The 20,276-nt window shown below is 57.3% G+C and overlaps 1 protein-coding gene and 1 long non-coding RNA gene across 7 annotated transcripts in view; one reads left to right on the forward strand and one right to left on the reverse strand.

Moving 5' to 3' along the window:
* LOC118536470 (tyrosine-protein phosphatase non-receptor type substrate 1) overlaps positions 1-1,560 on the reverse strand; it is a 42,967-nt gene extending 41,407 nt beyond the window's left edge. For 3 of the 5 annotated variants that reach the window (XM_078057036.1, XM_078057035.1, XM_078057032.1), the window contains exons 1-2: positions 903-996; positions 268-355 (exon numbers count right to left, since the gene is read on the reverse strand). In XM_078057036.1, the coding sequence (XP_077913162.1) occupies positions 268-346 (79 nt within the window). In that variant the 5' untranslated portion in view covers positions 347-355; positions 903-996. Of the gene's footprint in view, positions 1-267; positions 356-661; positions 818-902; positions 997-1,362 lie in introns of those variants that run through there. The other 2 variants (XM_078057034.1, XM_078057033.1) reach the window with 2 other exon arrangements.
* Positions 252-19,977, forward strand: LOC144379270 (uncharacterized). Of its 2 annotated transcripts, XR_013441981.1 has the most exons (3): positions 298-381; positions 8,560-8,792; positions 18,947-19,977. It is a non-coding gene; the product is annotated as an uncharacterized LOC144379270 (long non-coding RNA). The 2 variants fall into 2 exon arrangements; XR_013441980.1 differs by lacking the exon at positions 8,560-8,792 and having other exon boundaries at positions 252-381.
* Positions 19,978-20,276: the final 299 nt, after the last annotated feature.

Genomic DNA, 20,276 nt, shown 5'->3' on the forward strand with positions numbered 1-20,276 from the left:
ATGTCCCAGTGCCCAGCACAGTGCCCAGCACAATGCCCACACAGTCAGAGTCAACGGAGAGAGGGAGAGTGGGTCCTATCCATGGCTGTGTGACCTTGGGCAAGTGGCTGGCCCTCTCTGGGCCTCAGTTTCTGCATCTGTAACCCCGGTTACAGACGTGTCTCCCCTTACTACTGCTGGACATTAGCCCAGTGGCTCCCAGTGGCGCTCTGACAGGCCTGGGCCCGCAGCTGGGGGACGGCAGCGGCGGGGGGCAGGGGTGCTTACCTGTCCAGGCGCAGGACGCGGCGAGCAGCAGGCAGAGCAGCGGCCCGAGACGGCCAGGGGCCGGGCCGGCGGGCTCCATGGGCCGCGGCTGCGGAGCGAGGAGGGAGAGCGGCGGTGAGTGCGCGCTCGGGCGGGCGCAGGCTGGAGCGGGGAAATGACTAAGGCTCCCCCCTTCTCCCCCCCCACCTCCCCTCCCGGCCGGGCTTCCCTCCCCCCCCCACCTCCCCGGAACAGGCGCCTGGAGCGGCTTAGGAGCCTCCGTTACCGCCGCGATTTTCGGAGGAACCCCCCCCACCCCGAGAGATCGAGAGACGGAGAGGGGGAGAGACCCCAAGCGCGAGAGAAATAAAGCCAGGGAACGGCCAGGGAGAGGCGGCAGGAGAGAGAAACAGACCCGAGGGAGCCAGGCGGAGAGCCAGAGACACGGAGAGGCGAGAGAGGGGGAGAGGGGAAGAGGGGGAGAGAGAGAAAGAGGGAGAGAGAGCGAGGGAGAGAGCGAGCGGGAGAGGAGTGAGCGAGGCAGCGCGCAGATCGCGGCCGCCAGCGCGGGAGAGAGGAGGACCGCGCGCGCAGGGGCGAGGGGCAGCCCGCCGAGCCCCGCCGAGCCCCGCCGCGCCGCCCCCGCCGCTGCCCACCTGCCCCGCCCGGGCTCCTCGCGGCGCCGGCGGCTCGGCTCGGCTCGCTCCCGGCCCGCAGTCCCGGCCGCTGCCCCCGCCCTCCCGGTAGCCCGGCCCCCCTCCCGCCTGCCCTCCCCGCCTCCCTCCTTCCAGCCCGCCCGGGGAGGCTGCGGGGCTCGGGCCCGCCAGCCCCGTGTCGCCCGCCAGCCGCGCGCCCGGGGGGGGGGAGGGGGGTGGCGGAGGGCTGCGTCGCCCCCTCGCCCGCGCGGCGGGCCCAGCTCCCCCGCCGAGCCCCGCTGCAGCCCGGGGGAGCGGCCCCGCGATCCCCGCCGCCGGCGCGCCCCGCGAGCGCCCGGGACCGGACGGGCCGCCGGCTGCAACAATGTGCCAGTTCGCGCGCCCGCGCCGCTCCCTCCCCGCTCCCCTGTCCCCGGTCCCCGGCCCCCAGCTCCGCTCCGCCCGCCCGCCGCGCTCGGACCTGCGCCGCCGGCGAGGGCTGGGAGGCAGTGGGAGCGCCGCCGGGGTTGCCCAGAGGCCGGGGCCCCCGCTCCACTTTGCGCAAACTTGTTTTTCTAAGGTCAGCGCCGCGAGCTGGCTACATCGTCCTCTTAAGGTGGACTGGGGAAGTTGCGGCCGGCCTCCTTCCCCCGGCCTCCGGACTCGGGCCGCGGTTAGTCCGGGCTTCCCGCCGGCTGGCGAGCGGCTGGAGGCGGCACGGGAGAGGGGGTGGAGGGGGGGGACGGGGCGGGGGTGTCTGCCTTCTGCCCCTCCCGGAGTGGCCCTGCCCCTGGGCCCCAAAGCTGAAGGCCCCTCTGGCGGGGGTTGGGGGGTGGACGCGCGCGCTCGAGGGGCCCGCTTCTTTCAGAGCTGGGCCGAGGTGAAGGAAAAGCAGGAAGTAAGTGAATGTAGGGGGAAGGGGGAGAGGAAGGAGAGAGTGATGGTACAAAAATAGCGTGTGTGTAGGAAGGACTTCAGTACTGCCTGGAAAAGAGGCGCAGGGAAGCAGGGAGGAGAGGGAGCGAGAAGGGGGGGGTTGTGGCCGAGAAACCAGAGGGGAAGGGTCCGGGCATCCCCCGGGGGCAGTGGGCTCTCGGCAAGGTGCCTCTGGGTCAGGCAGGGGTGATTCAAGGGGTGTAGAAGGCCCAGGCAGGGGTGTGGGGAAGAGGTGGGGCTTGAAGGCCTGGGCTCCCAGAAAATGACAGGCAGGGGGGAAGATGAGGGGAAAGGAGAGCAGGGGCAAGGGGCTTTGAGACAGAGGACAGAGCCTCCTGGTGAAACCACTCTCCCCACCGCTCGGTCTCTGTCACTCTTTTTCCCTGAAGGAAAGCTGTGTCCCCAACAGCAGCCAGATCAGTGATAGGGAGTGGGGATGCCCTGGTCACCTGGCAAAGGGAGGTACCAGACAGTAGGCGGCAGAGGAGTCCAAGACCCTCTGCTAACTGGAGGGATTGGGGCTTGGAAATAAGCTATAACCAATTTTGCTTCACAAGGCCTATAGGAGGATATGAATGAAGCAAGGTGGAGGAAGGGCCAGCCCTGTAAATACAGAGGGAGTTGAGGCCCAGAGAGGGAGTGGACTTGCCTAAGGCCACACAGCAAGGCCTGGGGTAAAAACAAGATTTTAATCCCTGATATCCAGGCTGAAGACCTTTGCAAGGGACCCCACCCTCGACCCCACCCCAGCCTCCCTGTCAATGCCGGGTCCTGGAGTTGTGCTAAGACAGGGAGGCCGGCCGGCTACACCTGTTGAGAGCATGGACCAGGCTCCCTGGGTTCTAATCCTGCCACCCATCTCTTCTGATTGTAGACTTGAGAAAATACCTTACCATTTCTGTGCCCCAGCTTCCTCACCTGCCATTAATGAGGCTAACGGGAGGATCAACCTAAAAAGGCTGGTGCGAGGATTAGATGAATGCATATTTGCGCAGCACTTCAGAAAGTGCCTAGCATCTACCAAGTGCTACTCGGCATTTTGATAAGTAAGTAAACTGCTTGACAATGGTCCTTGGGAGCCCACAGGGTTCTAAGCAGTATCTGAAGTGCAGGGGGATTTTCTTTTCTTTGGGTGTGGGAGGTAACAGCAATGGCCTACACCAGGTCCCTGTCCACAAGGGATTTACATGCTAGTGGGGAGACAGATAAGTAGACAAGTAGAAATAATTCGTGAACAACAGAAGACTGAGCGTAGAGAGTGAGAAGTGAGGGCTCATTCAGATAAGCACAGGGCCTTCCTGAGACGCTGGGAGCTGAGAGCCAGATGGGACAACAAGGTGAAGATTTGCCATCCCAGGAGGAGGGAGCAGCACATGTAAAGGCCCTGGGGCCAGCCTGGCCAGAGAGGAATAAGCAAAGATAGGGGATGCTGGTCCAGCCCCGGGGCCTTGCAGACCTTAGTAAAAACCCTGCATGTATCCTACAGCTAGGAAATCATGGGAGGGTATTAAGCAGGGAAGCGCCATGGTCTGTTTTATGTGTTTTAAAAGGCCACTCTGGTGGCGACTGGAGGGTGGGCTTGAGGGAAGGGAGCATGGAATCAGGACACCAATGAGGAGGTGGTTTTGGGGTCCTCCTCATATCTGAGGTAGGCGGTAGGAAGTCTCCGACTCTGCAGGCCACATCTGGCCATGACCAGCTGAGGCTCCTGGGAAAATCCATCACCCGAATCCTTCTGGGGTGCAAGGAGAGGGCAAGAACTGCTGCTGAAGGTCAGAGACGAGGCCGTCTCCTGGCCTGGGCTTCCAGAAGGCTCTGCCATTCACCGTTCCCCAGCACATACGCACACAGACCTGCCCAGGATTAGGAAGCCTCGGATTAGGGAGGATAATAATTGAACCACCTGCTATTTATATCGCGCACCTTTGGCAAAGGCGGCCAGCAGGGCTGCCCCGGGGGCGGGGGTGGGGTGGGGAGGCTTCATCCTCCCTTCTGCCCCAGGAGGGGGTCTGGCCCTGTTCTCCTGGTCCAGCCACCACAGAAAAATCACCCTTCACTGTCAGGGCTGGGAGGTCATTGAGACCAATAGGCAGCTGGGTATGCTGAGGTTGGGGGATGGTTTGCCCGAGGTCACACAGAGAGATTACGGCAGATAATTGAGGTGAATCAGCAACCTCCAGAGGAGACGTCCTGGGTTGCTCTGGGTAAAAATCGAACCGCCCTTCATTCATGCACTCAACAATATTATTAAGCACCTACCATGTGCCAGGCACTGTGCTAGGCCCTGGGGATACAGCAGTGGGAGGAAAAAAAGGCAAACAAAAACCCTTGTCTGCAAGGAGCTGACAGTTGCTAGCAGGGGCAAACAAACAGCTCAGCGAGTAAGGTGGGGGTAAGGCTACAGGGGAAAATAAGCAGGGAAGGGGCCCAGGAGTGCCCATGAGGGGAGACGGGTCAGGGAAGGCCTCTGAGGATGTGATATTTGAGGGAAGACTGTAAGATTTGAGAAGGGAAGCCAGAGGCAGCCCCATCCCTGCTCTGGAAACTCGGGAGGCGGATTTCAGGCACCTGGGAGTGGTGCCTGCTCTGCTCTTCTCCGTCACTCCCCACGGGCATCCTGTCTGCAATCCCTGGCTCTACCTTCCCATCACATCCAGAACCAAACCACTTCTCAGCGCCTCCGCCTGGGTACCTTCTTGCCACCCTCCACCCCCCTTCTCCCCTCCATTCTCCACTCAGCAGCCAGAGGGATCCTTTTTGGAAGTCAGGTGACATCCTACCCCTGTTGTCCATGGTCCACTGGAAAGAAGACTCCAAGGAGCATGGGGTGGTGGTGGGGAATCAGGGGCTTCAAAGCCAAGACTTTGCCAATTTGACTGGTGTGACTCGGGGAAACTTTTTCTTTTTTTTTTGGTGAGCCTCAGTCTCTCCATCTGTGAAATGGGAATAACCAGGCCCACGCTGACATGAGGGGTCACAGTCTCGTGGTGGGAGTGAATCTGGAGTTTGTCTCTGCGGGTGCCCAGGACGCCCTGCGTGTGTGCGCCAGGTCCCTCCATGTGCGTCATGTGTCATCTCACTGAGGCCCCAGCAACAGCACTGTGTCCTCAGAGGCGGAAAGCACCCGGGACAGGGTCACTCCACCGGCCGGGGCATGCCAGAACCTGCAGGGACCCAGCTCCTTCCCGGAGCCCTGGGCTGGTGTCAGCAGGCAGGCCTGCCAGGCTGCCTTTGTACGGGGCCCATCAGGGGACTGCGCTGCCAACCACCTTATTTCCGGGGCAACAGGAACCATTTGGAGTGAGAGGCCTCCGCTGGGGAGCCAGGAAAATAAAAATAAAAATAGGGAGGACTCCAGGGCAGCCTGGCCCCAGGAACCGACTGCCCGGGAGAGAGGAGCTCCTGGTGAGCAGGCGAGCAAGCGTGGTGGGGGCAGGCAGTCGGAGTGTCCTCACCGCACCTGCTCTGCTCCCTGACCTGTGCGGGGCTGTGGCCAAGGCTCCCAGCAGCCATTTTATTTTATTTTTTTATTTTTTAAAGATTTTATTTCTTTATTTGTCAGAGAGAGAGAGCACGCACAAGCAGGCGGAGCAGCAGGCCCAGGGAGAGGGGAAGCAGGCTCCCCGCCGAGCAGGGAGCCCAACGCAGGGCTCGATCCCAGGACCCTGGGATCATGACCTGAGCTGAAGGCAGACGCTTGATGACTGAGCCACCCAGGCGCCCCCTGGCAGCCCTTTCATAGCCCCGGAACCCAGCTCACAGGGATGGAGTGACTTGCAGCTAGTGAGTGGCGGGGCTTGTTAAGATTCGAACTCAGTGCTCTGGATGGTAACTGGTCCCCTTTGTCCAGAAGCTACTCTGCCTTACAGGCATGTTCTTGTGACATATTCAGACCACACCGAGGAGGGGTTCGGACGGTGCCTTCTTTTTACAGACAGAAAAGCCGCCTTAGAGAGGTCTCTGCTCACAGATCACCTGGCCAGACCACCCTGTTGAAAGAGTCACCGAGACAAACCCCAAAGCACTCTACCCCCTTACTAGCTTTATTTTGTCTTCCTGGTACACAGCATGATCTGCCAGGGGTTGGGGTCTTTATGGCGTTTTGTCCATCTCCTTGACGAGCCACAGGTCAGCCCAGCCGGGTGGGCTCAGTGCCTTGCTCTGGAGGCACATCCTGCGTGGCTCAGACTCACCATGGGGCAAATTACTTCGACCATCTGTGCCTCACTTGCCCCGACTGGGGATTAATAGAAGCATACCTAAAACGTCTTCTTGCAAGGGATGAGTTAATATAGGAGAAGATATTGCTGATTGCTGTTGTTTTCTCTTCCTTCTGCAACCCCAGGGCCTTCAACAGTAAACAGTAGGTTGTCAGTAAATATGTATTCAGTTAAAAAATGTGACCTGCCCAAGATGGCGGGGTAAGAAATCGGCAGAGCCTGGATCTGGGGGGTTTCTTTGAACCTGTGCTTCAAAGCGCCCCACTCATAATCACCTCTCCGCAGCACCCCACTTTTCCACCATAGCTGCACGGGAATCAGAACTGTGGTTTTCTTGGTGAGCAGGCATCGTCATCATCTGGAAGGATTGTTCATACGTGGATCCCAGGGCTCCAGCCCCAGAGTTTCTGATTCAGTGGGTCTTAGGTAAGGCCTGAGAATTTGCATTTCCAACAAGGTCCCAGGCGATGCTGATGCTGTGGTCCGGGGACCACTGAGCCCAGTCCCAGCATTCCTGTTGATGGGTCCTGTCTACCTTTCTGTTGCCCAGGGGAGAGCAGAGGGGGCAACAGCATGGCTCAGAGATTGCAGCCAGTGCCCTGGAGCTGAGGGGCTGTGACAGATCATGGAGCCAGGGCCCGGGGGAGCCATGCTGTAATTAGTGCTTTCCAAGGGAAGTCAGCAACTAAGTATCTTGGCAGGCAAGCAGGCAGGCAGCTCGCCTGAGCTCCTTAGGGGTGGGACCAGGCTGTCAGGCCCTAAACACTGTTCTCAGGCTCTGGGGCTCTGGCTGTGCCAGGAGCTGAGCCCAGCTGTGTGGAGCCAAGCCTCCCCAAACACCTCTGGGTGGGGGTGCCCTGCAGGCTGGTGATGCAAGGGCTGGCGTCAGGACAGAGAGCTGATTGCTTTGGCGCTCACCGAGAGACCTGAGTTCAAGTGCAGACTCTGCCTGGTAATCATACGAATACAGCTAAAGTGTAGGAGCACCTACTGAGCCCCAGGCTTGAAGGACTTCAGCAGATTCTCTCATGCTCTTCACTCTGACTCACATGACCACGATTCTTATCCCCATTTCACAGATGAGAAAACTGAGCCATAGGGAGGTTAAGGGTAAGCTCGTGAGCTACAGCATTAGACTCTGAATCCAGGAGTTCTCATTCCCCAGCCCCTGCTCCCAACCCCGGCATGTTCTGGCTTCTACTTTGCTGAGAGCCTTGGGGCCCCACGGTGCTGCTATCTCAGGGTCTCCCTCACCGCCGCAGGGCTGGCTCCGTGATTTCCAGGCCCCTCTAAGGCGCCTAGCCCCGGGCCTGTTGGCACATGAGCATCTGAATGATGAATGAAATAATGAATGAAGAGAGGCGTCACTCTTCCCAGTGGTGATGGGACAGTATAGATCAGGCTGGGATGTGTGTTCAACTCCAGGCTCCGGCCGGCACCAGCTGTGTGATCTGGGTGCCTCCCAGCCTCAGTGTCCTTATCTGATAACAGGTTGAGGGCAGGATTAATAGATAGAAAGGGCAGGGGTGTGTATGAAAGAAAGAGAGATAGAAAGTGGGAGGAACGGCCTCGGAGACCCGTGTTTGGTCCCAGATTCTGTTCCGACTTCTCCATCTCAGCTCTGCTCATGCGCTTGCCCAGATGTCCTCCTCAAGCCGCCTCTCTCTCTTCCTCCCCGCTCACAGTCCTGCCGCTGCATCCTCTTGGCTCTACCTTTTGAAATAGACTCAGAATCTGACCACTCCTTACCGCCTGTGTCACCCTCTGGCCCCATCACCTCCTGCTCTCACCTGGATTCGAGCAGTTACCTCCTCCCTGGTTTCCTGCTTGCTCTCCGGCCTCCCCATCTTGTGCCGCCTTCGGTCTGAACATCCCAGTAGCCTTCCCTGTCCCTGTCACTTGCAGTAAAACCCAGGACTCAGTGTGGCCCCCAGGGCCCTGCATGATCTCACCCACGACCCCTTCCCTTGCTCTGGCTCACTCCACTCCAGCCATGCTCATCTCCTCCGCATTCCTCGAACATGCTCAGCAGGTGCCCACCCCAGGGCCTTTGCACTTGCTGCTCCCCGGGCCCAGAACCCCCTCTCCCCAGCTGGCTACCTGGCTCGCTCCATCTTTTCCTTTGGGTCTCTACTCACATGTCCCCGCTACAAAGAAGCCTGTCCCAACCACTCTACGAGTGTCTCCTCATTTCTTATGCCCTTACCCTACTTTCTTTTTCTTGATAGCATGTAAATATTATATACTCCTTGGTTGCTCTGCCTTTCCCCCATCTCAAATTTGAGCTTCATGCAGGGCCTCTGTGTCTGTTTCTCCAGTATCTGGAGCTGTGCCCCCATGGAGCAGGGCCTCAATAAACGACATAGACAGAGTGAAAGAGGGCACCGGGCAGCCAGCAGCTCTGCCCACGAGGCACTGGTTGTTTGACCGAGGGGCGTGGGCTCTTCTGCCCCGACAGCCCTGCTTGGCCTGGGATTCCTCGAGGAACAGATGTCCTCACTGAACTTGGGTTTCCTTCCCAGGCAGGGAGGCCAGGACTCCAGTTGGCCTCATTCCTGTTCTCGAGAGGAAGTATCTGTCCCTGGGCAGGAACTGGCCTGGCTCTCAGGGAAAGCCAAAGCGACACACACCACTTTCTCCGCTCAGCTTCTGTGGTCTCGGGGCAGCAGGTGGCCATGCCAGCCTCCACATCGCCGCTGCCTCTGGAGCAAGGATGAAGGTGGGATGGGAGGCCCCCCCCGCCCCCCAGAGCTCGGTAAGTCACGGGAGCCTCGCAGCCATGCAGGGTGAAGGCTGGGCTTGGAAGCAGGCCTCACCTGGCCAGAGTTGGCTCCTTTCACGCCTCCCCACTTGTACAGCTGAGCAAACAGAGGCTCCGTGAGGGACAGAGACCACCTGGGTGATACGGGGTGAGATCATGAACCAGACCCTTTGGTACCAAATCCCTTATGTGTCTTCTTTATCCCCAACGCCCCCCCTCCTCCCTGTCCCACTCCCAGGTGCCTGAAATCCGCCTCCCGAGTTTCCTCTCTCTCTGTCTTCCCCTGTCCAGCCAAGAAAGTAGTAGCCATCCCTCTGGAGCAGGGGATACTGAGGCACAGAGAGGGAGACAGGCCAAATTCGGCAATGTTAGCCTGAGTTGGCGTCCCTAGGCTTTCCTCTCCCCAGCTTCAAGCAAATAACTGGGTTTAGTCACTAGGTACTGCCAGGGTTTGGGCAGAAGGGTGGCCCATATTTAAGACCCTCTGTGTTCTGGTCAGTCTCAGACGGAAGAAATTACCAGAGAGAATCAGGAGCGGCTGGGGCGGGGTTGGGGGAGAGGAAGAACATGGTGGAGAAGCGGGGGGGGCTTCCAGCCTGGCGAACGCTGCCCCTCGCTGAGCGGGCCTGGGGGCCAGGGCCAGGGCCTTGGGGCAAGCGTCAGGGTGGCCCCAGGAAGCCAGACCTGAGTTGCAAGGCCTCGGGCCTCACCACAGACCCCAGGGCCGCACAGCACTGCTGGGCCAGTGGGGCCCCTTGAGCGGGAGGATGGTTGGGCCATCCTTCAGTCACAGAGCGGGACTGAGCACCTGCCGCGGGCCGGGGGCATTCCCGCTGGAGCGGGAGCGCGAAGGTAAGCGCAGGGCTGAAATACACCCCGGACTCTGTAGGTAGTGATAGCTGCTGAGGAGAAGCGTGGCCGGGAGGGTCTTGCTCCGGGAATAGAGTTTCCAGAAGGAAGTGAGAAGGAGAACCACACCCGAATATGGGCAATAGGAACAGCCTTTCGGCTTTGATTTAGAGCAAGATGGGGCCCAGGAGCCACAGGGAAAGCAGCATAGACAGATTCCTGGAAACCACCTCAGATTTTCTGGGGCTCTCTACGACTCCAGAACTGAGCCAACGCTGGAGAGGAGGAAACCCTCGGAATGACCAAGGCTGGGCTTGCTTGCCTTCGTTGAGGTGAGATGGAATCACAGACCAGATGAATTTAATGTAACCCAGGGCTTCTCAAACTTTAACCTTGTTAAACGCGGATTCTGACTCAGCAGGTCCGGGGTGGGGCCCGAGATTCTACCATTTCTAACAAACTCCCAGGTGAGGCCCAAGCGGCTGGTCCTCGGACTGCACTTTGAGTAGCAAAGTTACGTGTCTTGCCCAGGTGTCCTGCTGGTCTGGGAATCCTGCCTGCTGCCCAGGTTCAAGCCCAAATCCATTTGAGGCCCTCACCCCATTTTACAGCCTCTTCCTCCCAGCCTGAGGGCCTCACACTCGCCACCATTTGTACAAGAACCAAATGGATCTTTCCCCCACCCCTCCACTGCTTGATGCCCAGGCTTCCCTGGGAAGCACAGTAGGCTTCAGAGCCAGGCTGCCTGGGTCCAGATTGCAGGCCTGCCAGCTACAGGGGGCGTGACTTTGGGTAAGAGACTTCGCCTCTCTGTGCTTCAGTTTCTCATCTGTAAAAAGGAAAAAAAAAAAAAAAAACACATACACAACATGATAGCCTCTTTACAGGGTGATTCTGAAGATTCAAAGAAATAATATATATCAAAAGTCTAGCGCACAGGAGGCATGCAGTAAATGTTCTGTCACTTTCCCACCGGTCCCTACCTGTCCTTTCAGGTAGGGATCTATGTGTTTTCATCTCATTATTTCAAGTTTTTCTATTTTTGTGTCTGTGTGTCTATGAAGTATATAACGTATTATCCAAAAAGGATATAAACGTTTATCAATAAACATACGTGGGGATGTATGTTTAAAATGTTTTTACTGAAAAATAAAATAAAATGTTTTTGCTGATAAGGAATATGATAAAAATGTTGGAGATCACTATTTTGAAACCCAGTGGAATTGATAGAAACAGAGAATATTAGAGGTGGAAGGGATTTTAAAGGCCTTCAGTTCCCCCCCAGCACTCCTTCTCCCATCTGATGTATAAACCTCTCTGTTATACTAGATTGCCTCCAGCAACAGGGAGCTCATTACCTTTCTGGGCAATCCATTTTGTTCAGCTCTGGGAATGATTTCCTGAACTCAATGCCTACATGTGTTTCAGCTGCTTCTGAGCCCCGCTCCCCTGTGTCACAGCTCTGGAATCTCCCTCCCGAGGGCCAAAAGCCAGGCTGTGTGCATAGTAGGCCTTCAATAATGTCCCATGAATGAGTGGGGTGGCAGAGGGATGAGAGGGGGATGGGAAGGATGACGTTCTTGCCAATTCTCCTTTGGAGGGTACACTAACAACTCAGTGCTGTGTCCCTCTGGGAGGCTCTCAGTCTATGTAATATGTGTCTATGGGTTTGTTTGCATGTGTTTGTCCATATGTATGTGTGCGTGCTATTGTGCTCCTCTGTGTGGCTTTGTCTCCATAGGCGCCCACTGCACATATCCATGTGTGCTGGGCATGTCTTTCTCTAGGTCTTTATATATATGTGTGTTGGGGGGGTGTCACTGGAGGGGCGTCTGTCTGCTTTGATTTGTTTGAATGTGTGTGAGTGCATGCTGTCTGCAGATGTCCACGTGTGATGTGCAAGTCTCTCTGTGTCTTTGTGTGCCTGCCTCTGTGTGTGTGTGTGTCTGCATGAGTATGTCTCCCCTCCCCTACTCAGCCCTACCGGGGAGCCAGGAGTGACTCCCCTGCAGCCTGGTCGACTGAAGGCCGTCTGACTGGCGGGCAGCAAGGGCTCCACACCCCTCCTCTCCTGCTCGGAGGCTGTGCTAATCACTGGCTTATATGCAGATGGCAAATGTGTGGCTGCCAGGCTGGGAGGAGGGACTGTGGAGGGGGTGTGCAGATGAGCAGACACCAAGGAGGGAGAAGACAATTTAAAGGCAGAAAGGGAAAAACACGCCCGCTTGGCTTTGGAATTAGGGGTGGAGGGTTCTCTCCAGAGGCACGGATTTTATCAAGACGATGTGATGTCTATGATATTTTCCTTCTAGTCAAGCTAGAGTCTTAGAGTCACAGGACTCTAGAATTCTGGAATTTTAGATCTATAGCATTCTAGAATCTCAGCATCACATAACCCCAGACTCTTAGAACCATGTTCAGGGACTCTAATCCTCCTGGGATCTTAGGATCTTCAAACACAGATTTTCTCTTTCTCCCTGTTCTCTCGCCTTTTTTGTAGAGAATCATGGCCAAGGAATGACATTGAATGTTCTTCCTGTCCACCCCCTGGCCCTGGGCCGGGCAGTGGAGAGAGGCTGGCCCACTCGGCTAGGACATTCTTGGGGATATTGAACGGGAATCTTCCTTGACAAGGACTTGTCTCCAGAATTGCCTGGGCTCTCGTATTACCCTTGCCACCTTCTGCTAGAACCGCGTTCCCCTCAGAGACAAAGACGCCTGTGTTCCCAGGATATGTTTTTAGCCATGCAGGAGCTCGTGTAACAGCCCACAGGTATGAGGAGAGCCAGGGCGGGGCTTCTCTGAGGTCCTCAGCTGTGGAGGCTCAGTAACCCAGCCTGGGGGTTACCAGGCAGCCACATGCCCCAGGATGCCCACTCAGGTATTTCCTTCCTTTCATGGCTTCCCAGGACGGCCGCTTAAAAGGCTAGTCCTAGTGCAGGGATCCTGGGAGCCATGGACTGTCTCTGAGGGAGGTCACTCCACTGTACTTTGACCTCCTCTGGGACTCACCCAAGCTTCGGAGCATGGCAGCTTTTCAGACCCTGACTGCTAACTGTCCCATCTCTCCCACCACACATGTCCAGCCAACTGAACTCCCTACTCACCTTGAATCTATTGAACTTCTTCATACCTCCAAATCTGCATGGGCTTGTTCCTCTCTGCCTCTTCGTCATGATGCAAACTCTTATCCATCCATGGAATGCAAGGTCTCACTCAACTTTAAGTGCCACGAGAGAAAGAGTTGGACTCATTGAATATTTTATTTCCCAGAATCTACAACAGTGTTTGGCACACTGTAGGCTCTCAATCAATGTTTGTTGAATGACTAACCGATCGAATGCATCCTTCAGAATTTCCCCTCTGAGGCTTCTAGTCCCCACCCCCTTATAGGTGTCTCCCCAGGCCCACACCTCCGCTAGGATTACGTGTGGCCCAGAACTTACCGCCCTAGGTCATGAGTCTTTGCTTACTGTGTTTGTCTTCTTTACCAGACCAGGAACCCCTTGAAGTTAGGACCATGCCTGATCAATCTTTGTACATACAGCGTCCAGTTCAGAGCCTGGCACCTAGCAGGTGCCCAGTAAATGCAGAGCAGTTGCCAGCAGCCCAGCTTGGTGACTTGAAATCCCCCGTTGGTCCCAACTGTGAGCGCTGGTCCAAGCTGTTGGCAACATCTGCTCCAAAGTCTCATTTACAATCACACGTTCCCAGGCTCCTGCCACTTAATATTTAATAACCAGGTGGCTGGCCTCCTCTGGCAGCCACTTAAACCCCTGATTGCCTCTTGTCTGAACTTGGCCCTGAGTGAGGCGGGGACCACCCTGGGGTTAACTATGAGGCCCGTATCCTGAGTCTGGGGCCAGCATCGGGCCAGAGCCTTGGGGACAGAAGGAAGGAATGCCCGTCGGTTTGAGGCTCCTGGATGACCTTACCAGGCAAGGCAGGGGGTGCCTTTGCTCCAGCTGACTCCTCCTCTCCTCTCCACCATGTAAGGCTGCGCCTGCCCCATGCCCTCGTAAGCCCGGGAGGAGGACAGAGGAAAAATGTCAATGGGACCTTCCCTGACTCACATCCGAGCTGGGTGAGGAGGAGGAAAGGGGGATTCCGCCTGGGCTGTATCCCAGCAGGAAAGGTGGGTCTATCCTATGTGGCTTGGCCCCCAGGAGCCAGGGCCAGCCTATGGGGGGGGGGGGTGGAGAGGCTGTGGCGCCACGGCGTGGGTGTTGGCAGCCATGTGGGCCTCTCCTGGTGTGGGGCTGGGGAGTCCTTCCAAGTCGGCTGTGGAAGGAGGTGAGGCAGGGCTAGAGTGACCTGCCCCTCAGGATTGCCCGAGCTACTGCCCTGTACTGGGAAATCCTGCAGGCCCAGGGAGCCGGCCTCTGCAGCACTGCTAGGGGAAAGGGTGGGGAGCAGTCACGGGAAGGTTCAAGAAGAGGAAACAATAAATGTGAAGGCTCTGAGGTGAAGATTCTTGGCACTGCTGAAGCCTCGGGGTCAGGGAAACAGCCTTCAGAACGAGTTTCTCAGTGGATTCTGGAGGAAGGTGCTGCTGGAATTCATGCCTGGGAAATCACAGACTTTTCAGATCCCAGAGAGGATTTTACATCGTCAGGAGACTTGGTTTCTGGGTCTTACTCTGCCCCTAACAAGCCCAGTGGCCTTGGGCAGGTCCCTGCCCAGCGCTCATGCTCTCACTGCACACACTGGATGCTTCCAGTGTAGAGGGTCCTCTGTTCTCCCCTCAGAGGTCATCTGGCCCCACCCAGGAAACTGAGACCCAGAATGCCAGCCTGCATGATATGCAGGGCTGGTCCTGGAGGAAGGTTGGGCAAGACACTCCGCGCTTTTGATGGGCAGTATTTCTCGAGCATGTACTATGTGCAAGGTGCTTGCTAAGGAAACCCTTTACTGACGTAGAGTCTCATTTAGTCCCCTGTCACCCTCATCCTCTCTCTTCCCCTCACCCCCTCACCCATTCACAGGGCCTGTTGACAGCACCTTTAAGCCCCAGTTCGAGTCCATTTGCCTCTTTCCACCTCGCCCACACTACTGTCCCCAAGCACCTGCCCTCCCCTGGACGCTGTGCCGGCCCCTCCCGGCTTTCCTGCTCCCACCCTGGCCCCAGTAATCCTTCCCCAACCAGCAGCCAAGAGGCCTTTGAATGGTCTAAACTGGGTCATGTCCCTCCCCTGCTTTTGAAAACCTCCAGGGCTGCTCTGGTGCTTAGAATCAAACCCCAGTCCTATAGCTAACACTGCCCTATATGACCAGTCCCTCCGTCCTCCCAACCCTGAGGTCGTACCATCTTTGTTGCTCACTTCACTTCAGCCATGCTGGCCTCCTTCCTGCCCTCGATGTGCTGGCCAGATGCAACCCAGGGCCTCCATGCTTCCTGTTCCCTCTTCCTGAGCCCTTCCCGGGACTGGCGGCCACGGTGTATCAGCGATGTGCTTCTTGATTTTGCTCCCAGCTGGGTCTCCCGCCGCCTTGAGGCTGGGGGCTGAGGGTCTAGGATGAAGCTCAGCTTCACCCACGCTCCTCCACCCCCTGCAGCTCCTGGAAGCCCCCCGTCTGGTTGCTGGGCAGTGATCTTCGCCCCCCGCCCCGCTGTGGGTTTCCAGCACCATTTCTCTCTGCTGCAGTCATTGCTACGCTAGTTAAGGGGATAACAAGGCACTTTTCCTATTATCTGCAACAAATACCTTTTCGTTGCCAGTGTCAGTTCTACGGCTCTGATCTCCCTGTGACCTGGCCCAAGGACCTCCTGCTGCAGGCTCCAGCCCAGGCCAGGCTGGAGCGCTCCCTGCCCCACCCCACCCCCGCCCCCGCCCTCCACTCCCCACCATAGTCCCTGCAGGGCTCGGGCCCGGAAGTCACCAGTCCTGTTGCAGCCACCTTAAAGCAAGGCCCACTGTGTGCAGGCCTTTTGCCTCTTCAGTCTTCACATGATTGCGTACAATTCTGACCCCCATCGTGCAGACTTGGAGACGGAAGTCCGTGTACCCTCAAATGGGGGTCCAGTGGGGTCTGGACATGCACTCCAGGGCTTGACCCCCTCTCCCATCCCTTCCTTAGGGCTTTATCCTTGTGACCCCTGGAGACCCTATTTCTCTATCAGTTCCATATTAGCATCTCTCCAGATGGAGACAAGGTTGGCGCTGGCTCACAGGCCCACTGTGGGGGGGTGGGACTCTCTGCTCTTGCCAGGGAGCCCAGGAAGGTGGATGTATGAACATGGGGGCAGAGTGGGATAGGAGAGCTCCCAAAGCTTGCCCCCTTGGAGACTTCTATCCTGTGACCCCACACCACCAAGCATACCTGGCTTAACTCACATTTAGTGCCTCAAGCATGTCCAGGGCACCTGGAAGTTGCTGGGGTTACCCAGAGAGATACGATGGACCTCCCCCAAGTGACTGTGTATATCTCGGAAGACAGCAGGACAAGGAGCAGTGCCCCCACCCCTGGTTGAGAAGATGCGGAGGGAAGAATGGGTGTGACACTCTACAGGGGAGAGGTCTGGTCAAGGCGGGACTCCCTATGTGGGCAAAGGCTGGGAGGTTAGGACTTGAGGGGTGTTCCAAAGGAGCCTCCCCTTCCTGAGTCTCCCCTCAGCGGGTCACCTTACCCACCTCAAGGTTCGCCCCCGCAATGGCTGCCAAGTATCTCTAACCCTTCCCGGACACCCCTCCTGGATGCCCCACGGGCCCTAGGAAGGAGCTTGCCAGCTACCCACCCACCCTCAGGCCATGGCTCTTCAATCTGGCCTCCACACAGCATGGGTCAGGCTTTCTGCAAGTCAAGACAGTTCTGCAGCCTTCAGTGGCGCCTCTGTCTTCCTCAGGGTGCAGTCCAACTTCTTGGCCAGGACTTCAGGGTCTTTCCAAGCCGCAAGGGCTCCCCCAGCCCCACGGAGCTGTCACATGGCATTTTTCTGCGTATGCCTCCAAGGGTTTGCACAAGAGCGCCATCTTGCCACATCTGCCTGGCAAACTCCTACTCGTGCGTGGGAACCCGGTTCTCAAGGGCCTCCTTCAGGAGGCTTTTCCAACAAGCTCCCTATTCCGGGTTAGGGGTCCCAGGCTACGCAGCTGCCTCCCTTAGTAACGTCCCCATGAAGCTTTACAACCTGTGCACCTTCTTCCTTTCCCCCTAGACTGTGGGATCCAGGAGAGGGGTGGGCTGGTAGCAGTGGGCAGGCAGAGACGGACTCTGACTTGAACTTAGCTCTAAGAGGCTCTGGAGCCTCCACCTGAGGGGACCTGGCTTCAAATCCTGCCTTAGCCATCTTTTAGCTGCACAACCTTGTACAAAGGAACTTAAGCTCCCTGTCCTCCACTTTCTCAACTGTAAAATGGGCAAAATCATCCTATTACCTCCTCTCTGGGGCTGTTTTGAGGATGAAATGAGCATGGGGTGCTTAGAAGAAGGCCTGACACATGGCAAACGCTCAGTAAATACCAGTTCTTATCGTCACCTCCAGATCCCACGTAGGCAGCCCTTCGAAAGGTCCATTCACCTGACAAATAAAAAACTTGCTCTGTCTAGGTCAGAATTGCCTCTAAGCCAGTGTTTCTCAAACTCAGGTGAGCATCAGAATTGGTTAGGGTGGTGTGAAAAAGACAGATTAGTCAGCCCCAGCGGGTCCTGGGTGGGCCTGGGAATGAGCTTTTTTAGCAAGTTCCCTGTGTTCCAGTCTTTTTTTTTAAAGATTTATTTATTTATTTATTTGAGAGAGAGAGAGAGAGAGAGAGAAGCAGGCTCTCCGCGGAGCAGGGAGCCCGATGCAGGACTCGATCCCAGGACCCTGAGATAATGACCAGAGCCAAAGGCAGACGCTTAGCGACTGAGCCCCCCAGCGCCCCTCCCTGTATCCCAGTCTGATGCAAGACCAGACAGACCCACCGCTCTGGCGGGGGTAGGGCGGTGTGTATAAAAAAAGAGGGCTTTGCCATGGAAACATGACTCTAGGGACCAGCTCCTCTTACTGCCGTCCACTGCCCCAACGAGGAAGGTTCAGGGATGTGGCAGAGTAGTCAAGGCCCTGCCTCTGCAGACGGGAGGCCCGGGTTCTAATCCCGACTCCCGTCTTGCAGGCTGGTGGCTTTTCCTCTGTGTCCCATACCCCTCTCTGAGAAGTGGAGCTTCCAGAAGCTCCCACCTCCCTGCCATGAGGGTTGGATGAGTCTTCATTCAGAGACGCCCCTGAGAGCAAGACATAGTGAGCACTCAGCAGGCAAGGCTGGCTGTTACCTTCGCCCTGTAGCCGTTTGTCTTCCGAGGCCTGCTCTCCCTGAGTGTTTCATGTTCTGGTGATGGATTCCAGCTCATGTTCGGGACCTGCACCTGCATACAAATGCCAAGAGCCTAGGCGGCCCCGGGATCTGTCCTCGCCTGCTCTCTGCCAAGCACCAGGCTGTGAGTTTCCAGCAGGCCCGGAAGTCCCAGGGCCTCTTATGAGGCCGGGACCACCATGGCCTGTGGTGGCCGGAAGCAGCCAGACTGCCGGTCCCTTTGAGAGTGGTGTCCCCGTGAGAGAGTGACGGCTGGGAGGTCTTCGGGGACTTGGGAGCTGCTGGGACAATCGGTTGCTGTTTGGGGGAGTGAGGTTGGCAGGGCCTTGCCCCTCGGCACTGAGCCCCTGCCAAGCCCCTGCCAAGCCCCTGCCAAGCCTGGGCCTGGTTTCCCACTGCCTGCCGGTTCCAGGGCACTCGGGGAGGGGCCCGGGGAGGGGGGGACTCACTGCCCCTGCTCCAGAGCCTCAGCTAGGGTGGAGGAGGCCGAAGCAGGCTTGCAGAGTGGTGGACATGCTCTGCGGAGGCCCTATCATCTGCCGGGCTGGGGGTGGGGTGCCGAGGACCTCCCCACACAGACGCTTCACTGGGCTGCCCGGGGTCCATGCGGGCCACGGGGATGCAGGAGGCCTGTGTGCTTGGGTGGCCCTTGTCGCGTGCCTTGGTTGGAGAAACAACAGGGAACAAAACAGAGGCTCTGGCCTCGTGCAGGGAGATGGGGGCAAAGCTGGAGACAGTGCAGGGGGGAAAAGTAAGGAGCCCGAGGGGACACAAGGTGATGGCGCAGGGCTTTTTTTTTTTCCACTGTTTTTTTTAATTGATGTGCAGCTGACACACAAAGTTACATGAGTTCCAGGCGTACAACACAGTGATTCGACAAGTCCGTATGTTCTGCTGCGCTCACTGCAAGCATCGCACCAGCAGTCACCACGCAGGGTTATCACCATACCACTGACTGTATTCCCTGTGCTGTAGCTTTTCTTTTTTTTTTTTTTTTTATTGCAGGGGCCGGTTTTGCCAGAAGGATGAGTAAGAGTCTCTCCAAAAAGGTGACATTGGAGCTGAGACTCAAAGGGTGCAGTGGAGGAAGAAAGACACGTGGCTCCCTGGAGGAAGGGTGTTCAGGCGCTGGGAACAGCATGCGAAGCCGTGGGCAAGGAGAGGAGCTGGCCTGTTTGAGAAGAGCCCGGAGGCCAGGGCAGCCGGAGTGGCGAGGTGGAGAGGAAGAGGCCACACAGCTGGGAAACGGAGGCACCTGGCTGGACACTTACTCATTCTGATGCCAGAGCGCCTTCTCACCATGTCACTAAGATCCCCTCTGGTGAAGTACATACCTTGTAACCAGTAGCCCTGGGCTCCCTGGGTCTGGTCACTCGTGTTCCTTTTCACATTCAGAGGGGCTGTGTGCTGAGCACCCAGAAGCCTGGCCTTCTCTCAGGACCTCCTGGAGATCTGGAATCTGACTGGCCTGGGTTGTGTCCCTCCTCTGCACCCACTGAGTCAATGGGCTTTTCGGGGCCTTGGCTTGCTCATCCGTACACTGGGGCTAATTCTCCATATGTCGGAGACTGGTAAGAGGGGGGTGGAGTCAGGAGAGGGGGGTGATAAGAAAACATTAGCCCCCCACCCCCTCCGGGTCTCTAAAGCTGTGGTTCTTACACCTCAGAGCAGCCTTCCCTGGGCATGTGCTCAGGAGGAAGCATTGCTCCCCAGGGATGCTAGTCTGCAGGCCCGGGGGGCTTAAACGGGCTTCCTGGGGGGTTCTGATGCAGGGGGCTGGAGGACCACCCCAAGGGCAAGGCTGCTGTAAAACCCCGTACAAATGGGAACCTCAGTGGCCCCCTCTGGTCCCCTCCCAGGGCTCTCTCAGCTTTTCCTCCGTGGCATTCATCACGCTTGTAATTACTTGTTTAGCATCTGTCTGCTTCTCTGGGCTGCGCGTTCTCATTCTCGGCCGGCCTTGTTCATGGCTGGGTCCCCAGCACCGAGCAGCCTGCCTGGGGCGTAATAAATGTTTGTTGGGAAAACAAACAAACAGACGCCTGGCTGGCTGAATGAATGCATGGATGCTCTTCGGAGCAGCAGGACTCCGTGTCCCCCCAGGGACTGGGTTCTAACACAGGCTCTGCAGCGGAAGGCTTCCTGGGTGATCTTGGGCAAGTCACAGTGTTCTCTGAAGAACTGGATTAGTGAGGAGGGGCGGGTGCAAAGGATCCCAGAGGATTCCGGACACACATGTGGGAACAATTCCAGGGGAAGGGGATGACAGGAGCAAAGGTAAGGCAGGGGCCGGATGTGCGGGGCACCAGTGGTCTTCCTGCCCCATGGAGTGGGT

Source organism: Halichoerus grypus, chromosome 10 (assembly GCF_964656455.1).
Source record: "Halichoerus grypus chromosome 10, mHalGry1.hap1.1, whole genome shotgun sequence".
In the NCBI taxonomy this organism is placed as follows: domain Eukaryota; kingdom Metazoa; phylum Chordata; class Mammalia; order Carnivora; family Phocidae; genus Halichoerus; species Halichoerus grypus.